General features: G+C 42.2%; 1 protein-coding gene across 5 annotated transcripts in view; it reads left to right on the top strand.

Moving 5' to 3' along the window:
- The first annotated feature begins 306 nt into the window (after positions 1–306).
- Positions 307–17962, top strand: part of PIK3CG (phosphatidylinositol-4,5-bisphosphate 3-kinase catalytic subunit gamma) — a 36363-nt gene continuing 18707 nt past the window's right edge. For 2 of the 5 annotated variants that reach the window (XM_080392775.1, XM_080392776.1), the window contains exons 1-5: positions 6016–6539; positions 7254–9269; positions 13563–13628; positions 13732–13957; positions 17853–17956. In XM_080392775.1, coding sequence (XP_080248901.1) covers positions 6522–6539; positions 7254–9269; positions 13563–13628; positions 13732–13957; positions 17853–17956 — 2430 coding nt within the window. In that variant the 5' untranslated portion in view covers positions 6016–6521. The other 3 variants (XM_080392774.1, XM_080392773.1, XM_080392772.1) reach the window with 3 other exon arrangements.

The following is a 17962-nucleotide window of genomic DNA, read 5'->3' as shown; positions in this document are numbered from 1 at the left end:
TTAGCTGGAGTACTACTGCGTCCAGTCTTGTGCCCTGCCTTCCAAAAGCAACGTGGCCCATTTGGCAAGGACCCGGAGGCAGGAATTGCAAGAGGTTTAAAGAACATGACCTAAAAGGACAGAGCCAGGATTGCCCAGTCTGGGGCTGGGAAAATGGTAGGAAAACAAGAATACAGCACCCTCAAATAAAAAGTAGCCGGGGGGTGGGGGGGAGACAAGTAAGAGGCTCAACCTGTAGCAGGCATTTAATCAGACAGTGTGAGTATCTCTCCGGAGGAGGCCACTGTGCTCCAGAGCAGAATGCCACCCCTGGGGGAGTTGAGGGCAACTTAGACAAACCAGCCCAGCCCTCGCCGGAGGAGCCGCCGCCAGCCGCGGGCCGGGCCGCTCGGGCTGGCACTGGCCCCACCGGTGGCCGCTCCGCAGCAGCCGGCCGAGGCGCGGGCCGGCCCTCGGGGCGACGAACCCCTCTTTGAAGCCGCCTCGAGCGAGGCTTTGCTGCCTGTGCTGACCGCCGGACGCGTCCTGCGTGCCTTGTGCTGGCGATTAAACCCCGCTCAGGCAGCGGCGGTTCACCCTACCGGCGGGGACACCCGCACCAAGGCCGATGTGGCCGTACCGGGCCAGCGGACCCCGCACCACGGCCGGGCTGCCCGCTGCCTCCAGGCGGCAAGGCCGGGCACCGCGCTCCGCGGAGCCGCAGAGCGTCCCGGGCCAGCGCCGGTCCCTTCCCCCGAGCCCCCGCCTCGCCCGCGGGAAGGGGCCCGGCCCCGGCAGCCGGCTCGGCGGGCCGCGGCTCGGGCCGGTCGCAGCGGCGGGGGCCGGGGCCGGGCGCCCCGGGCCCGCGGCGGGGCAGGGCGGCGGCGCCTGAGCGGGGCGGGGAGGCCCCACAGCCGGTTCCCTCTTTGCCCGGCGTGTGATTGGCGGCGGCTCCGGAGCTGCCTACCGCCGGCCATGGAGCCTCCCCTCCGGCCCCCGGCCCGCTCCGCTTCCTGCTGAGGAAAACACCTGTCCGGAGCCGGGGCCGCGGCCGCGCCGCTGCGGTGAGTAGCTGCGTCCCGGGCGCCGGCGGGGGCGGCCTGCGGACCCTGCCCCCGGCCAGCGCTGCCCGAGGCCCGGGCTCGCAGGTGGCGGCGGGGGCGCAGGGCCGGGGCGGCGCGGCCCGGCTCCCCGCGGTGGCGGTGGGCAGCCCCGCCCGGCCGGCTCCCCGCGGCTCCCGGCTGCCCCGCCGGGCTGGGCGCGGCTCGCCCTCATGCGGAGCCGCCGCTGCTCCCGCGGGCGCTGCGGGGCGGCGCGGCCCGGCCGCCATCTCGGGGCGGCGGGCGGGGCGGGTGCGGCCTCGGGGCCCGGCCGGCGGGGCCGGGGGAGGCAGGCGGCCCCGGCCCGCTGCTCCCCGCCGCGCCGCGGCTGCCGGGCTGGGCGCAAGCGAAGCGCTTGGGCCAGAGCCCCCTGCCAGCCGGGCGGGTGTGACTGCCCGCGGTCAGCCCGCAGCGGCCGCTGCAGCCCCCACCGCCGCGCCCTGGGCTGCCCGGCCTTGGCTCCAAGCGGCCCGGCTCCCCGCGCACAGCCGGGCCCGAGCAGGAGTTACAGGTGTGGTGCGGAACCTGCCGAGGGAACTGCTGCAGTGCCGGATAACACGGTGCAAAGCGAAGGAGCATGCTAGACAGCCGTAACAGTTCCCACGGGTCTTAATCCATGAGTCATCTCTGCTACAGCGCGGGTTTTAAACAACAACTGTGTTTCCTTATCCAACAAATAATAACCTCTTGTGACTCTCCAGTACGTGTAGACTGTAAAACCTTCCCCCACCACAAATCACCTGAAATAACAGCCGAGGGCATTTGGGAGCTGGTGTCGGTCACAGCTGCCATCTACCCGCCTTGAGCTCTGCAAAGTGTTGGGCTGAAGGCAGATGGCCCAGTCACTTGTGTCACTCTGGCTAACCAGAGCTTTGCCAAAATCCTTACCCAAGTTTTCGGAATCAGCTAGAAGTCACTGTTTGTTCCAGGAGTGCCCCCCAATAGGCATCTCTTGCAGAAACCAAAATAGGCAAAGGTCTGTAGTGAAGGGGGGGGAGCTGAAAGTATTGCAGCTGTAACAGGCGTCTGATTGACTCGACAACCTCCTGACTGAGATGTTGTGCTTTATCTGCTGATTTGTGTACTTTTTGATGAAGAATGTGACTGTATTATCTATGAAGTTTACTAGCTAATGGGAACCTGCTCTGATTTAATTCCCATGAGAGCAACTAGTTGCTGGAGAAGTCCACAAAAGGATCAAGCAAAGTGGGTTTGGCAGTTGTGTTCATGCTTAGGGTATCTTGCCTATGTAGTTCAGCACTGGATCATCGCAGATGTAGGGAAGATACATTGTACTCCTACCCAGCAAACAGCAGTCCTCTGCTACAAGACAGTGCTGGCAAGTAGATACAGTATGCTGCTTGGAAAACTTCAGGTCATGTACGGTCATTTTCGTTCTGGTTCTTTTTCTAATTTATCTTTAAACTTTGTGAATGTTAACACATTATTATGTTTGCATAATGTGTGCATGAGGTGAGTCTTACTCCAATAAAGTGCCTGCTTTCTTGCAGGTTATATTGTCTGGGAAAAAGTTCACACTAAAGTGAAAAGAATAATTGTAAAATAAGGTTTTCGCATAGTGGATTAAGGCAGAAGCAGGAACTAGTATAGAATAAGCATTAAAATAACCAATGAAGAATAAGTAACTGGTAAAACTCTTAACACAGTCCCAACAAAGCAGTGAAGCTTGACAGATAATCTGGAATTTTTTGTAGCAGAATATGCAAAGTAATTAATGATAGTAACACATTGTCTCTTTAAAGCATCTTACAGCCAGTGTTTTCAAATCATTTAACAAGTTTACTCATGAATTTATCTCCTAATCCTGCTGTGAATTATGTTTCAGTCTCGGTTACCGTAAACTGCGCTGGCTCCATTCCCTTCCCTTCTCTTCCCTCCCCTGCCAAACCACTTCTGCCAGTGATGAGTCAGATCAAGGAACTGATCCGGCTGAAAATTAACCAAATTTTGTGGTTGTTCTTGTTATGATCAGTTTGCTGACCTGAGTGATGTGATAGGAATACGACTGAAGACAAAGGCAAGTCTGTTTGCTTGTCTTAGCTACCCTTTACAGGCCCACCTCCTCCTGCTCTATTGCATCCCGTCAGGATTCGTGGACCAGTGGTACCACAGTTCTAATACAGGGAAATTCGGGGTTGATGAGGCCTATCAGAATTATAAATTTAAAAGAGTGATTTTTTAAAATTTTGTGGTGGTGTTGTTGCAGTAGGCATATAGAAGTGTCAATACTCTTTAAGCAATGTTTAGGCATGACAAAGGTTTCAGGAAGTTCTTTTAAATGATTTTCCATTATAAACATCAAAGTTTTCTGATGCATATCCATGAGAAAATACGGTCTTGTCATGACTACACATGGACTAGTAGAAAACAGATACAATTTGGTGTCACCCTCTGAATGAGGACACTTCTATGTCTGTCATTGCAGAGACTGATTAGAGACAGTCATCCCTCCAAGAATTGGCTTTTAAAGGTGCTGAAAAGGGGTCAGAGCTCAACTGGAGATGGAGACTGGACTGGACTGGATTGGCCTAGACATGACAGGTCACAGCCCAAATGAATGTGGGAGAAGAGACAGTCTTGTATGGGCAGTTACACAAGTGTCATACATTTGCATTGTATCTGCTGCAATTTGAGGGGGAATATCTGAACCTTTCACAATATTGCTCTACCTGTCTTTTTAAGTGGATAAGTGTGTCAAACAATTACATTTCTTGAGCAATGTACAGAGTAGTTTTCTGCTGTATGAGGTAGCGTTGCTGCCTTTGATTGTCTTGATAGTCTTGGTCAATGGTGTAGTGCTAGAATAGCTTAGCAGGAGATGGAATATTTGAGTATATGTGTTTGAAAAATTGATCTTTACGTGTATAGCACATGGTGGCAAGATGAGGGTATTTTAAATCAGTATGCTTTCTTAGCTCTGGCAAAACCCAATGAAATTGGTCCAGGTTTACTTAATAGGGTCAGCACAACTTCTAGATTGAGGGATATTTGCAAAAAAATCTATGTAGCCTGTTGGTGTGACCCCCCCCCCCCCCCCCCCCGCCCCCCCTTACTGCTAGTTACTTATGTTTAATTGAAAAATAAGCAACATGTTTTAGAGATTATACTTCAAAAGACAGATTCTGACAAAGCCTTGCAAAGGTAAGCTCTCCAAAGTCAAGAAATTTGAAAACACAGGTTTTGCAAAATAAATTTTCCCCTTCAGCATAACTCCTTTTCCTACCCCTCCAGCTCCTTTTCCTTTTTATGTGAAACTGTCTGCTTCCATCTTCTCCGTCACCCTGGGCACTGCCATGAAGGTTGCAGGTGCTCAAGTTTTCCAGCAACTGAGTGCTTTTTTCAGATGAGAGGAGGTCCAGAGGGGAAAGTGGTGTCTGGTGCTGAGATGCCCCAGAGACTGGCTGATGAATGCTGACAGGCTGCACATATGCAGAGGATGAGTGTTGGAGATGTCTTGGGCAAGATGGGTAGATTTCGTGGCAGTGACAAAATGTTTGGGGCAACTTCACCAGTTCCTTGAGAAGTTCCAAATCCTGGCTCTAAAAGATAGAGGGAGCTAAGACTGAGTATGTTTTCCCCAAACTCACTTCCTGAAAAAAAGAACCTCCTAAAAAGAAGTCAGTCTTAGCTGAGAAGCAAGATGATGCTCTGATAAAGAAAAGCTACATCTGTGGTGGAGGGTATTCTCTGGGGTTTTTTTAACTTTGGCAAAATCTGAAAATTTCAGAGGTTGTAAGCAGCATATTGGAGGCAGGTAAGAGACTCAGATTTTTTTTTTTTTTGCCAATACAGAGAGCCCTTTTTTTTTCCCCCCTCCTTTTTAGTAAGAAAGGTGTCTTACAAGATAGGAAGCATGCATATGTTAAAAAAAAAAAAAAACAACAAAACAAATACATCACCATTTCACTGTTGCTAAAAGACTTCTCAGTTGTTTCAGATTTTTTTTTCTCAAAAATCTTAATTTTTGTAGGCTATGTACTGCTGTAGGATATGTTACTGCTCTTCAAAATGGTCAGTGTTTCATTGGAAAAGTCATAAGGAAAAGGGATACAATTAGAGGATTTTCTGTCTTTTCTTTCTGATTTGTACATGTTTTCCAATTTTTTCCTGTGGGGATTTTTTTTAGTAAAGGAACAGCTCTTCAGGTTGTAGTTAACCACAAGGATTAGGGTTTAAAGGCCATAGTTTAAATTCTTCCCAAATTTTAAAATATCATATTTAGTGGATTTCACTGTGTGTTTTTAATCATAAATGAGTGAGTTGAAAATATTAGGAGGAAGATGACCTGGCAGTTCTATTGCTGAGTTTACCCTGCAAGATCCTTGGCAGATACCATCTCCATGTGATGCCTGTACAGAGACTGGCTTTAAAAACTCGCAGGGGTTTAAGTTGGGAGACCTCAAAGGGCTATCAACATGAAAACAAAAATAAGGAAACATTGCGGATTTACTTGTCTTTTATCTACTATTTTTATTTAACTCTTTTATAAAGTAGTTAGGCTCTCCAAAATATACTGTTTTTAAAATGTTTTATTTGGATTCATTAGGTTTATTGCCTGGGTTATTCTTAGGTGTTTTTAAAAGGCTTTAAGCATGCCTTCTGTGCATATGTGTTAAAATTAAATCGGTGTACTGTTAGTGTATTTTTAATGTTGTAACAGGAAAAGCATTCTGACTTTTTTTTAAATGAGCAATCATATGTATAATCAACTTGGTTAAAACTTCCTTCCTGGTAAGTGCAGCACTTCCTTTGCATCTGGATATGAAGGCGAGCAAGAAAAGCAGAACAACTTAAACAAAGAATTTCTTTTTTTGTGAATGATCTTCCTTTAAAAATATAGGAAATTCAGCTATAAAACAGATGAATCTTCTTCAGCAATTCAGCCTTTATTTTATAAGCAGGTAATATTTCTTTGTTCTTTGTCAGTTATAGAGGTGGTGCGTCCATAGTTGTTGCTTTCCGGAACTTGAAAAAAGAATTTTAGTTAGCATGCTATGTTGTTTCAGTTTAACCTTTTACATTTTCATCTTATTATTTTGTTATCTGCTAAGGCATTGGTATATTTGATTTAGTTTTTCCAGCAGTTAAGAGAAAGATTTTGTGTATAAAAAGCGTTGTCTGGAAAAGTTCAGTGTGTTTCTGTAACTTAGCTTGTGCAACCATGCTCGGTCAGTGCTGCCTTCCTCTTCCAAGCTTTCAGTGAATAATTTCCACTTTAACATTGTTCAGTGAGGATTAACTGTAACAGTATTTTTTGTTTACTGAAAGCTGATAAGGTAGGCCATTCTTGTTCGATGTTGTTTTACAGGTGTTCTAGGTGTGATTTGGTTTATAGAGTAATAAATCAGCATCAGCTTGGGAGGTTTTTTTCTTCTGTAACAAACTATTTGTTTATACTTGAAGTATTTACTTTAAAAATGGATGGATGTTATCAGTCTGGTGAGTTGATTTATTTTAAATAAGCACATTATGCATACTAGGCTTGAATTTAGAGGTGTGTTAAATACCTGTCTTCAGAAGTAGTCCCTGACTTTTGAATCCTAAGGGCTTTTTTTGGTGTAAGTCCTTATTCCTCATCGCTAAAAAGAGAGGCAGAGGAAAGTGGGAGTAGGCTCACCTCTGTCCAGCCTGCAAACAAATTGCTTGATGTTTTGCTTTCCTGGAGCTTGGTAGGGCCACTTCCTGCTCGTAGACAGTAGCATGGCTTTTGATTTCTATGAAAATACACTTATGTTAATATCAGCAGCATCAAAACAGAGGAGGCAGCAGAATAGTCAGTGCTTGAGCAATAGAAGCAAGAACAGATCATTGTGGAGGAAATACAGAGTCAGACTGCTTATCCTCGGTGAAATCTGGGAAGGCTGTTTAAGAGCTCTGTTTTAATTATTAAATCACTGGAGGATTGGTGTTTTGTTGTTGGGGGTTTTTTGGGGTTCTTTTTTTTTTTTTTTTTTAATATTTGGTATTGAATTGAATGTATTACGTCTGAGGTGGTTTATGTAAGTCAAGTATTTGTGACCAGAAAATCAGGGGAAATATAAAAAGCATATATATAGCAGGATTCTGACTGGCCTGTGATTTTAATTAAGAAGATTTAAAAAAGAAGAGTAAAGAAAAATGAGAAACTAATCAAGTATTTGTATGTTTTGCTAGATTTCTTCTGGCATGGAGTTGGGGGATTATGAACAGCCTGTTGTTATGAGAGAGGAAAACAAACGAAGGAGAAGAAGAATGAAACCTCATTGTACATCGAGTAGTTTGTCATCAATGGAACTGATATCCATTGAATTCATTTTACCTACAAGCAACAAACATACTAAAGTACCAGAAATGATGTTACTTGAAATAGCTGGCAACTGTACAGTCGAGCAAATGAAAGCACAGATTTGGATGCGTGCAATAGAGATGAGTCAAACCACAGACTTCTACCATGCGTTCACCCCAGATCAATTTATTCTGCAGTACCAGAAGAAAGGGCAGTGGTATGAAATTTATGATAAACATCAAGTATTACAGACCTTGGACTGCATACTGTACTGGAAAGTGTTACAGAAAAAGGTAGGCAAGATCTATGTTGTCCAGAAACAGAAACCATCAGAAGAAGTTCAGGAATTTCAGCGGCAACTTAACAATTTAATTGGTTATGACGTCACTGATGTAAGCAATGTGCATGATGATGAACTAGAATTTACCCGTCGCAGATTAGTCACTCCACGAATGATAGAGGTAGCCTGTAGAGATCCTAAATTGTATGCAATGCACCCATGGACTACATCTAAGCCACTCCCAGAATATTTATTTAAAAAGATCACTAATAATAACATTTTCATAAACATACATAGAGGAACAACTAGCCAAAAAATTAAAGTGTCGATAGATGACACTCCAGATACGATTCTCCACAGCTTTTTCACAAAAATGGCAAAGAAAAAGTCTTTGATGGACATTCCTGAAGATCATAGCGAACTGGATTTTGTTCTCAGGATTTGTGGCAGAGATGAGTACATTACTGGAGAGACACCAATCAAAGATTTTCACTGGATAAGACAGTGCCTTAAGAATGGGGAAGAAATCCACCTCGTCTTAGACAACCCCCCTGACCCGAGTGAGGATGAGGTTCAGAAGGAGGAGTGGCCCTTGGTGGATGACTGTACAGGAGTTACAGGTTATCACGAACAGTTGACTATAGATGGAAAAGATCATGAGAGAGTCTTCACTATCTCTTTGTGGGATTGTAATAGGAAATTTAGGGTGAAAATAATTGGCATTGATATTCCAGTTTTACCGAGAAATACTGATCTTACTGTGTTTGTGGAGGCTAACATTCAACATGGGCAGCAGCTCCTTTCACAGAGGAGGACTTCATCAAAGCCTTTTACTGAGGAGGTTCTGTGGAATATTTGGTTGGAGTTTGATATCAAAATCAAAGATTTGCCTAAAGGAGCACTCCTGAATCTTCAGATATACTGCGGCAAAGCACAGGGACTGTCCACAAAGACCAACCTTCAGTCACATGAGTCCCCCAACTCTGATTCCAAATGCAAAACTCAGCTTCTCTATTATGTAAATCTTTTGTTGATAGATCACCGTTTCTTGCTACGCAGTGGGGAGTATGTGCTCCACATGTGGAAAATTTCAGGCAAGGGAGAAGAACAAGGAAGTATCAATGCAGACAAACTCACATCAGCAACTAACCCAGATAAAGAAAACTCAATGGCTATCTCTATTGTGCTGGACAAATATTGTCACCCAATTGCCTTGCCCAAGCACAGGATAACATCAGACCCCCAGGGGGACAGGACACGAGCTGAAATGCCCAACCAGCTTCGCAAGCAACTTGAAGAGATCATAGCAACTGACCCACTTAATCCACTTTCTCCTGAGGACAAAGAACTGTTGTGGCACTTTAGATATGAAAGCATAAAGCACCCCAAGGCATATCCTAAGCTGCTTAGCTCTGTGAAATGGGGACAACAAGAAATAGTGGCCAAAACATACCAGTTGCTAGCTAAGAAGGAGGTTTGGGATCAAAGCACTTTAGATGTTGGACTCACAATGCAACTTCTAGACTGTAACTTTTCAGATGAAAACGTCCGAGCAATGGCAGTTCAGAAACTAGAAAGTTTAGAAGATGATGATGTTCTTCATTACCTTTTACAGCTTGTGCAGGTAAGGTTTATTTGCACGCTTGAACTCTGCCTTCTGGGAATGTTTGCATGACCCCATCATCATTCCCCTGTTGGTAAGACTAGTTAGTAATCCCTGGTTTTGAAGTCTCCGGCATTTAGTCAAAGCAGTGGTAGTAACCAAATTAACCCAAAACACACTTTCTACATTTTGCCTTTTGCCTGTGTTGTTATTTTTATGTTACTGTAGCCTTGTGTCTTACAGTTCATATCTTGCATTTACAGTAGTACATTTTTCTGGAAATTGTCAACACTAGCACAGTTACGATGGGAGCAAAGCCTAACTGTGCTGTCTCTAATTCTGTTCTTATCAGGTCTGAATCACACAGCATTGAAGAATTGTTGACCAGCTGTAGCAATATTTAGAAAGACTTTAGACAGAAAGAAAGTAAAAGCAGATGTTGACATGGGCAAAGCCTGAAGATCAACCTGGGGTTGGGTTTTAGGTCAAGAATAACTGTGTAGTTACACAGCATGTTGCAGTGACTTCAGTCTTTTACTTATAAGGGCACCAAATTTAACTAGAAACTTCTAAAAAAATTTAAAAGTAAATCAATTGTTGCTAGGACCCCATAGTAAGATTAATTCATTCTGGGAAGTTGGGTGAAAAATTGTGGTTTTAATGACAGTGAATCACCACTGTATCGATTTGAAGCGTTTATATCAGTTATACAAGAAAATTGGTTTGTTTGCTTTTTTGCAACACAGCGCCAGAGCTGGGCAGCCTGTCAGCGGTGAAGTGTGTCTGATGGCTGATGAAAGGTGTAACCCTGCAGTTCTTCCTGGTAAATGCATCCCCTGAAGCAAGGCAGCGCTGCAGGCTTCCCAGCACCTGGCAGGGCACTGGTTCCTGAGGAAAGGCTGTTGCCCTGCAGAGCAGGAAACACTTTTTCAGAGAATCAGAGGACAAAATTGGCATTCAAAATTAAAAAAAAAAAAAAAAAAAAAAAAAAGGAACTGCTGCACTGCTGCAGTCAGGGAAACTGCAGGATTGGGTTTTTAATTTCTGTGGGTTCAGAGAGAGCCCGGGTTCCCAGGAAAATGAAGTTAGTATTTCAGATTTTGCTGCACATCAGTAGTGCTTTAAACAAAGCCTTCTTAGTCTTGTCTTTGCTTGTCTGAAGATTAGGCTCCCCAGGCAGAATTTATGCACTTCTGCATTAACCAAGGGAGTTGCTACGGTTACCTCATTGGGCCTCCCACGTAGCTACTGCTATATATATATGCTTGGCTTGTGAGCTTTTGCTGTCTACATGTGGCTCAGCAATTTTATTCGCTTTTATATCCAAATTAGGAGTTTGGGATGGTGATTCGTTGATATCAAAGTGCCTGAGAGAATGGGGGAAATACTAGGGTTTCTACCATTTGTTTTTTAAATTATTTGTTTTCAGGAAGTACAGATCTGGAGAGTTTTAAAAATAAATCTCTCTAACAGTAATTTAACTTACTGTAGCATAAAATCATAGTAGTTTAACTTCATTTTTAGTAAGACATGTAGTAAGAAATAAAAAGATTGCCATCCCCCAAAAGGAAAACAAATACTAGATCCCAGCTTTTACCTCTCTGCTCCTTCCTTGCTTTCCTTCCTTGGCTAACAACAGAGCATGGGCCATCAGCATCCTGCAGGAAATATATTGGTACCACAGTGTATTTGAAAATCCAGATTTTTGGGAGAATGGATGTCAGCCATTCCTGTGCTCTAATGGACACATCTGAGATGCCTCTTCTGCAAACAGTCATCACTTTTCACGTGCATGCCTTCATGAAAGCTTTATGGCTTATTTCACTCTGCAAAGGATATTCCTGTTTTACCTCCCATTCGAGTTAGAAATCAAACAAACATTTTATTTCCCCCCACATTTATCCCAAATGGAAGCAGCCATGCCATAAATAAACCTATTGAGTTTTCTATAAAGATCTGTTGTTCTCTGTGCAGTTGATAAAACATGGATAGGATAGTTAAAGTACAGCACAATCCATTTTAAACCAAACACCAACGACTGTACTGGTTGTATATGGCAGTGAGTAAAGCTCTTCTGCTGAATTGACAAGAAAAGGTATGTGCAGGGACCTGATGGAGTGCCAGCGAATGGGTTTTAATGGGTAGCTTTTATTATTGCTCTTCAAATGCTGATATTTGACTTTGTGGGGCAATAAAAAGAAGAAAAAAAGAAAAATGTGATTGACTTTTAAAATAATTATATCTAAAACTTAAGCGTAATAAGGATGCGCATAATAATTTTTGCTAATACTATGTTAAAATACATTTGCTACCTTAATCTAATGAGGTTTTGTTCTGAAGCAATGGCCGGTTGCTTGGCTGTATTTCATTCTTAAATTGTTTTTCAGGGATATACACCAAGAACATTCAGCAAAGTATATACCAGAATTAGTTTTTTACTAGGCTTTCTTGGAACTGTAAGCAGATCTGTTTGAATTTATGTAATAATTATTGCTTTTGAGTGCCTTATTGCAGTGAAAAATAACTTTTATTAAAAACGCCTTGTATCTCATAATGCCATACACAAAGTAAAAGGGTCTATATATTTTAAAATCAGTTTACGTTTATGAGTTCTCATTATCTTTCCTAAATAAGATGGTGTTGCTTGGGGAGATAAAGCAGTATTGCAGAGATGGTCAAGACAGTTCTTGCAGAATTAAGGAACTGTAGAAGGGCAAGTTTGGTGCTTGGCTTTCTTGTCTGTCCGTTCGCCAGCAGCTGGAAAGAACAAGTCTTTGTAACATTTTTGTAAGTTGGTTCATTCTAGAAATTTGGCTGTAAAAGCTTGGGTTGTGGGTTTTTTTTCCTTTTTTTTTTTTCTTTTTTTTTTTTTTCTGTTGAATAAACCCATAGGACAATTTACTATTTCAGAAATAGTGTTGATATTTTAATAATAAAAACTACAACTGTGTGCTGCAGTACTTGTAAGAGTTTATAAAACCCTATCATTCGTTTGATGGATTTAGTAGACCTCTGCTGATGGCTCGGTTGCTTCTTTGCAAGCCGCAGACCAAAGTGATCTTGAAAGAGCCATTATATTCTGTTGAAGAACTATCGCTAGAAGTTTGCATACTTTGTTGCTTCTGAAAGCTGAGCATACCACATGCACCCAGCTCTCTGCACATCCCTTTGTTTTCCCTTGATCTTTCTAGTGCCTCTTCCTGGTGCTCTGTTTCCAGAACCTGAAGCCATTCACCAGCCCCCTCAGTCCACAACAGGGATTTTGTGACTGTTCCAGAGACTGTATGCTTATTTCTCTTTTCTTGCCATGAGATATACATGCATACTTTTTTCCTGCCATTAATCTTAATAGAAATATTTTATAAATTTAAGTTCCTCAAGCAACAGGGAAGAAGCTGCTGGAAAAAACACTTGAAGTGGACAAGTTCCCTGGTACAGCCCAGTACCTAGAAGTATGATAATTCTTTGGCAGACCAATTCGCTTGGTTATTGGGGTGGGGGAGAGAATAACAGCAAAAAAAATCCAATCCTGGCACTTAAAAAAAGTTGTTGGCTTTTTGTTTCCACCCTTTTTTGGTGCTAGCTTGGAAATATCTGTGAGCTTGGGTGGAGGGGAGCAGCTGTTGGAAGAGAAAAAATATATCTGTGCTCACAAGTCATTTAAAAAGCTCCGGTGAAGTTTTCTTCTTAATTGTACTCCATTAATATAGGATGTGTATCGGAGCCTTTATTCTGTTTTGTCGTTCAGTGAGGGGCTAAAGGCCAGATTAGGTGCTCCAAAATACTGCTCCAGTATCCCACGCTTGCTGGGGAAGCCAGCAGTGAACACTAGCACCCCAGTCCCGGTGGATAAATAATAAACCCAGTGCTTTATTATTGAAAATTTGTATTAGAAGAGTGATTACAAATACATCATTTCATTTGCCAGTAGTCTTTTTAAGCCTTCACAGTGTCAGTCAGACCACAGACTGTTTTCTGATCTTGTTGGTTTTTGCTGTGCCCTGAGAATGATGCTGCTTTGTTCACATGCCTTCATATGCTCGGATCAGTCTCGCTGGTTAGCAACTCTCTGCACTGCTTTATTTGTCATTGATAATATACCTGAAAATAACCTGTTGCAAAGAAAAAGTGCTTCTTGAATCAGACACAAAGGAGCTTTGCTTTGTTTTTTTCGACTTTGTTTCCTCAAAAGACCTGCTTTGTTACACATTTTCTACTCCTGCTGCAGTGTTCTCTAGATGTCAGTGGTAAAGTGTAAGTGCAATGGGATCATAAATGTGTTAGTAACATGTCTTCTATGCTTGTATTACTCAGGCTGTGAAATTTGAGCCATATCATGACAGCGCATTAGCCAGATTTCTGCTAAAACGTGGTTTGAGAGTAAGTACTTCAAAATGCAGCCAACTTGCGCTGAAGTTATGGCATTATTAAAACCCTTTGTCAAGAAATGTGTGCTGATTGTAGTATTTTTCTTTACCTCTAGAACAAAAGAATTGGTCACTTCTTGTTTTGGTTCTTAAGAAGTGAGATTGCCCAGTCCATGCATTACCAGCAGAGGTTTGCAGTCATCCTAGAAGCCTATCTTAGGGGCTGTGGAAAAGCAATGCTACACGATTTCATGAAGCAGGTCCAAGTAATTGAATTGCTGCATAAAGTCACAATGGAGATAAAATCAGTTTCTGCAGAGAAGTATGATGTCACTTCTCAAGGTATTTGCTAACAGGCATTTCTTTGTTTGTAATAATACTGCTTTTTCTCTTTAGGTGTAAAAATCTAGGCAGCAAATTGCACTGTTTATTTAGAAAATTAATGGATAAATTACTGTCAAAGGGCATCATTATTACTTCTTTTAAAATGCCAATGTAATAAGTTATTAGTGATTGACCAATAATACACTGTTTGCTCATTCCACCCCAAAAGGAGAAGTATATCAATGTTATAGACACCCAGTACTTCCCCATGCGTTGGCTTATCTTCTTGAACCTCACGCCATAAAGCTGGAAACAGCTAAGTTCTTGTACATAACCCTTAGCTGACTGCCAGCACTGAAGAAAGAAACAACCCGGGACACAAATATTAATGGAAAATAAAGAGGAAAAGTGACACTTGCCAAGAAACACGGCCTTACCTAAGCAGTCACTAAAAGACTTTTGGCAAGAGGACTGGGGAGGAGTCCAGTACAGCCTCTGCTATGCCGCAACAGTAGCTGGTGGATCAGCATATCGTTGGGGCTTTGCGATATGCTGAATAGGAGTCCTGCGAGACACAGATGTGGTATTGTTTTTTCTAGTTTTTGGAAGCCACAGTAAGGTTATGCAATGTCTGTTTACCTCTGGGTTTTGCCTGCCTTTATTTTTTCCCCCCACACTTCCTTAAAAGCTTGTTTGTCATCATTCCTGTTAGTTGCTTGATGTTGGGGGTAAATACGAGAAGACATATGACAATATTCAAATTTTAAAAGCTGCAGAGAGACCAGCTCTTCCTGCATGTTCAGCCTGGTATGTCCCAGCCCAGGAAATCCTTGGTTTGGAAAGCCTTTCCACTCTGGTTATGCAGAAGTGGCTGTGGTGGTGTTTAAAAAAATATTGGAGGAAGTACGCATTTATTCTTCAATATATAATGTAATACCAGTTAACATTACCACATAGTATGAGTTAGGGGTCTTACTGAACACCCATATAAAATATTCTTTCTAAACAACTTTCTAAAATTTATCTTAAAATGCTATATTATCTAAGTGTATTTGGTCAGAATCCTGTATTTTGGAAAGAAACTTTACAGCCTTGCAGATGGACATGTCCGTAACAGCAGTGGTTTCCATAATACATTATCTTTGAGAGGTATGTGGGCAAAGAAGAAAAGTTTCAAGGAAAAGCAATCACATTAACACCCACCAGGTTTTGAAGTTAAAGAATCTTTGCATGTAACGTACAGCAGAACATTGAAAGATGACTTATATTTGTGTCATTTTCACTGAATAAGGCTTCCTGAAACTGTGGAGTGTCCTACTAATGCTATATCTAATTTAATTTATTCTCAGATTATTGAGGATATGATTTTTCCTACAGGCACTCTGTACTTCTGACATTTTTAAAAATGTATATCCTAAAATTTCTTCTTTATTACATTTTTTCCTCCCTATCATTTCTAATGTTCGTCATTGTTTATGTTTTCAGTCTGAATGTTTTGGACTGTTTCACTTCATTCTGCTATGCAGCCTCATCTAATTCTTGTATATATTTCTCTTCCTCCAGTATTTGTGGATTTTTTAAAAGAATACATTCTTTCCTGTTAGGTCCATACTAGTCCAGTAGCAATAATGCTGTCAAACTTTCTTTCGCTTTCCACGTAATCTCTTTGCTTATGTTTGAACACAGAGAGTAGTATTAAATAAATCCTTAAGATCTTAATGTTACATAGGTTTATCTGCTTTCATCACCACTCTGTTAGATGATTTGTCTCCCAAGAATGTGTCTATGCAACTGTTTCTTCTCTTGAAATGCATAGCACTTTGTTCTTAAGCCAGATCAACTTGAAAATTGTTTTAGCAAGCGCCTTCACTTGTGTTTTAAAATCAGCTAATTCCTAATCTTTACTAGCTTCAATTGGTTGGCATACAATTTTCAAATTACATTATATTACAATGAGGAGACTTACTGAAATAAAGCTGGATTTGTCTAGGAATTCAATAGTAACATTTTAGAAAGCTGTTTTGTAACCCAAGTTACTACAACCTAGGGTTTTTTTGGGTTTCGTTTGTTTGGGGGTGGGTGGGTTAGTTTTTGGGGTTTTTTAAGATGGCTGATTATAAAGTCCACTCACTAGCTCCTATATATTGCTGTCAGATTTATTTATGTTTTGCCAGAAATGATACCACATTAGTCACCTGGCACTGCTGGGTAGTTCTTTTCTAAAAGCCTTTAGAATAGATGTAACATTTGTGGTTTGAGTTCTCAGGTAATCCCTTTGGCTTGACTTTTTAAAATTGATAGCAGCTTTTGAAATGTCTTCATTTTCTGGACATAAGACAGCAATATGTGCTCACAGCCCAGAAAGCCAAACATATCCTGGGCTGCATCAAAAGAAGCGTGGCCAGCAGGGTGAGGGAGGTGACTCTCCCCCTCTACTCCACTCTGGTGAGAGCCCCCCTGCAGAGCTGCATCCAGCTCTGGAGTCCTGGGCAAAGGAAAGACATGGACCTGTTGCAGCAAATCCAGAGAAGGCCACAAAAATGATCAGAGGGATGGAACATCTCTCCTGCGAGAAAAGGCTGAGAGAGTTGGGGTTGTTCAGCCTGGAGAAGAGAAGGCTCCGGGGAGATGGGCAGACTTTGTAGTAGGACCTGCAGTATTAGGACAATAGGTAATGGTTCTAAACTAAAGGAGGGTAGATTTAGACTAAATACAAGGAAGAAATTTTTTACAGTCAGGGTGGTAAAACACTGGAACAGGTTGTCCAGAGGGATGGTAGATACCCCATCCCTGGGAACACTCAAGGTCAGGTTGGACGGGGCTCTGAGCAACCTGACCTAGCTGAAGGTGTCCCTGCTTATTGCAGGGGGATTGGGCTAGATGAGTTTTAAAGGTCACTTCCAACCCCAACCATTCTATGACTGTATGATTTTAGAATTTTGTATATTAAGATATCTAGGTCCATTTCCTATTACAAATTTTTTGCTCTTTAATTTTTATCTCCAAAATTACTTGAACATGTATATGCAGCCTACGCTGTGTAGCTGCAGTTTCTTTTAGACCAGTGTGCAAGTCTTTGTTGATGAACAAAGTTCATCATATGTAGTTTGATGCATACTGCTCTAAGCTGAAGATTTAGAAGCTTGAGGTTCTGAGTGAAAAGATTCAGTTCATATATGAACATTAAAATTCTTGTTTTTATAAACATACAACATTTTTTCTTCATACTGGAATGTGAGATTAACAAGGCTGCACTGTGAAACTAGTTTTAGGAGGACAGGAAATTCAGTATCTCCATAGTTGGAGGCCTTATAAATGAAATATAATTGAATCCAAGAATTCAAAAGCCAGGAGTCTATCTGCAAGAGCAATAAGATGTGTCAAAATAATACTGGAAAATGCAAGGCGCTTTTAAATGCCTCCTTCTGAGCCTTTGATAGATAGATCATCATCTCCTTGGCTGGAAAGGAAAAAGGGCAAAATATTTTTTAGTGTGTTATACTGTGTTTCGTTTTGTTGTTTAAACAAAAGGTGACATTGTAATGTAATCTCCTGAGTCTTCAGAAGAACACCAAGTGCTGTGCAGTGTTTCCAACACTTTGTAGAGGGCACATGACTTTGTGAGGTGCTTGAAGACTTTTCTTTTAGGTATCTGAAACAGCCCTGGCCATTAATAGTGTAAGTTAAAAGAGTTTTCCTCCATTCCTCAAATCAGAAGATCCTTGAGGAGAACAATTTAAAAAGTAGCTTAACAGAGGAGGTTTTTAGCCAAATCATCATGGTTAACAAGTTTGGTTACCTGTAATGGTTGGACTTGGTGATCGTAAAGGTCTTTTCCAACCTATATGATTCTATGAGCTTTTTTTGCCTTCCAACTTTTGATTTCATTGTGTTGTCTTACTTGTAATTGCAGTTATTGCACAGCTGAGGCAAAAGCTTGAAAAACTACAGAGCAGCAAACTTCCAGAAAGTTTTAGAGTTCCATATGATCCTGGTTTAAGAGCAGGAGCCCTAGTGGTAAGT

The sequence above is a fragment of the Falco punctatus genome (genome assembly GCF_963210335.1).
Source record: "Falco punctatus genome assembly, chromosome: 6".
NCBI classification, from domain to species: domain Eukaryota; kingdom Metazoa; phylum Chordata; class Aves; order Falconiformes; family Falconidae; genus Falco; species Falco punctatus.
Note: the sequence above shows the minus strand (reverse complement) of the source record. Positions and strands in the feature narration are given on the sequence as shown.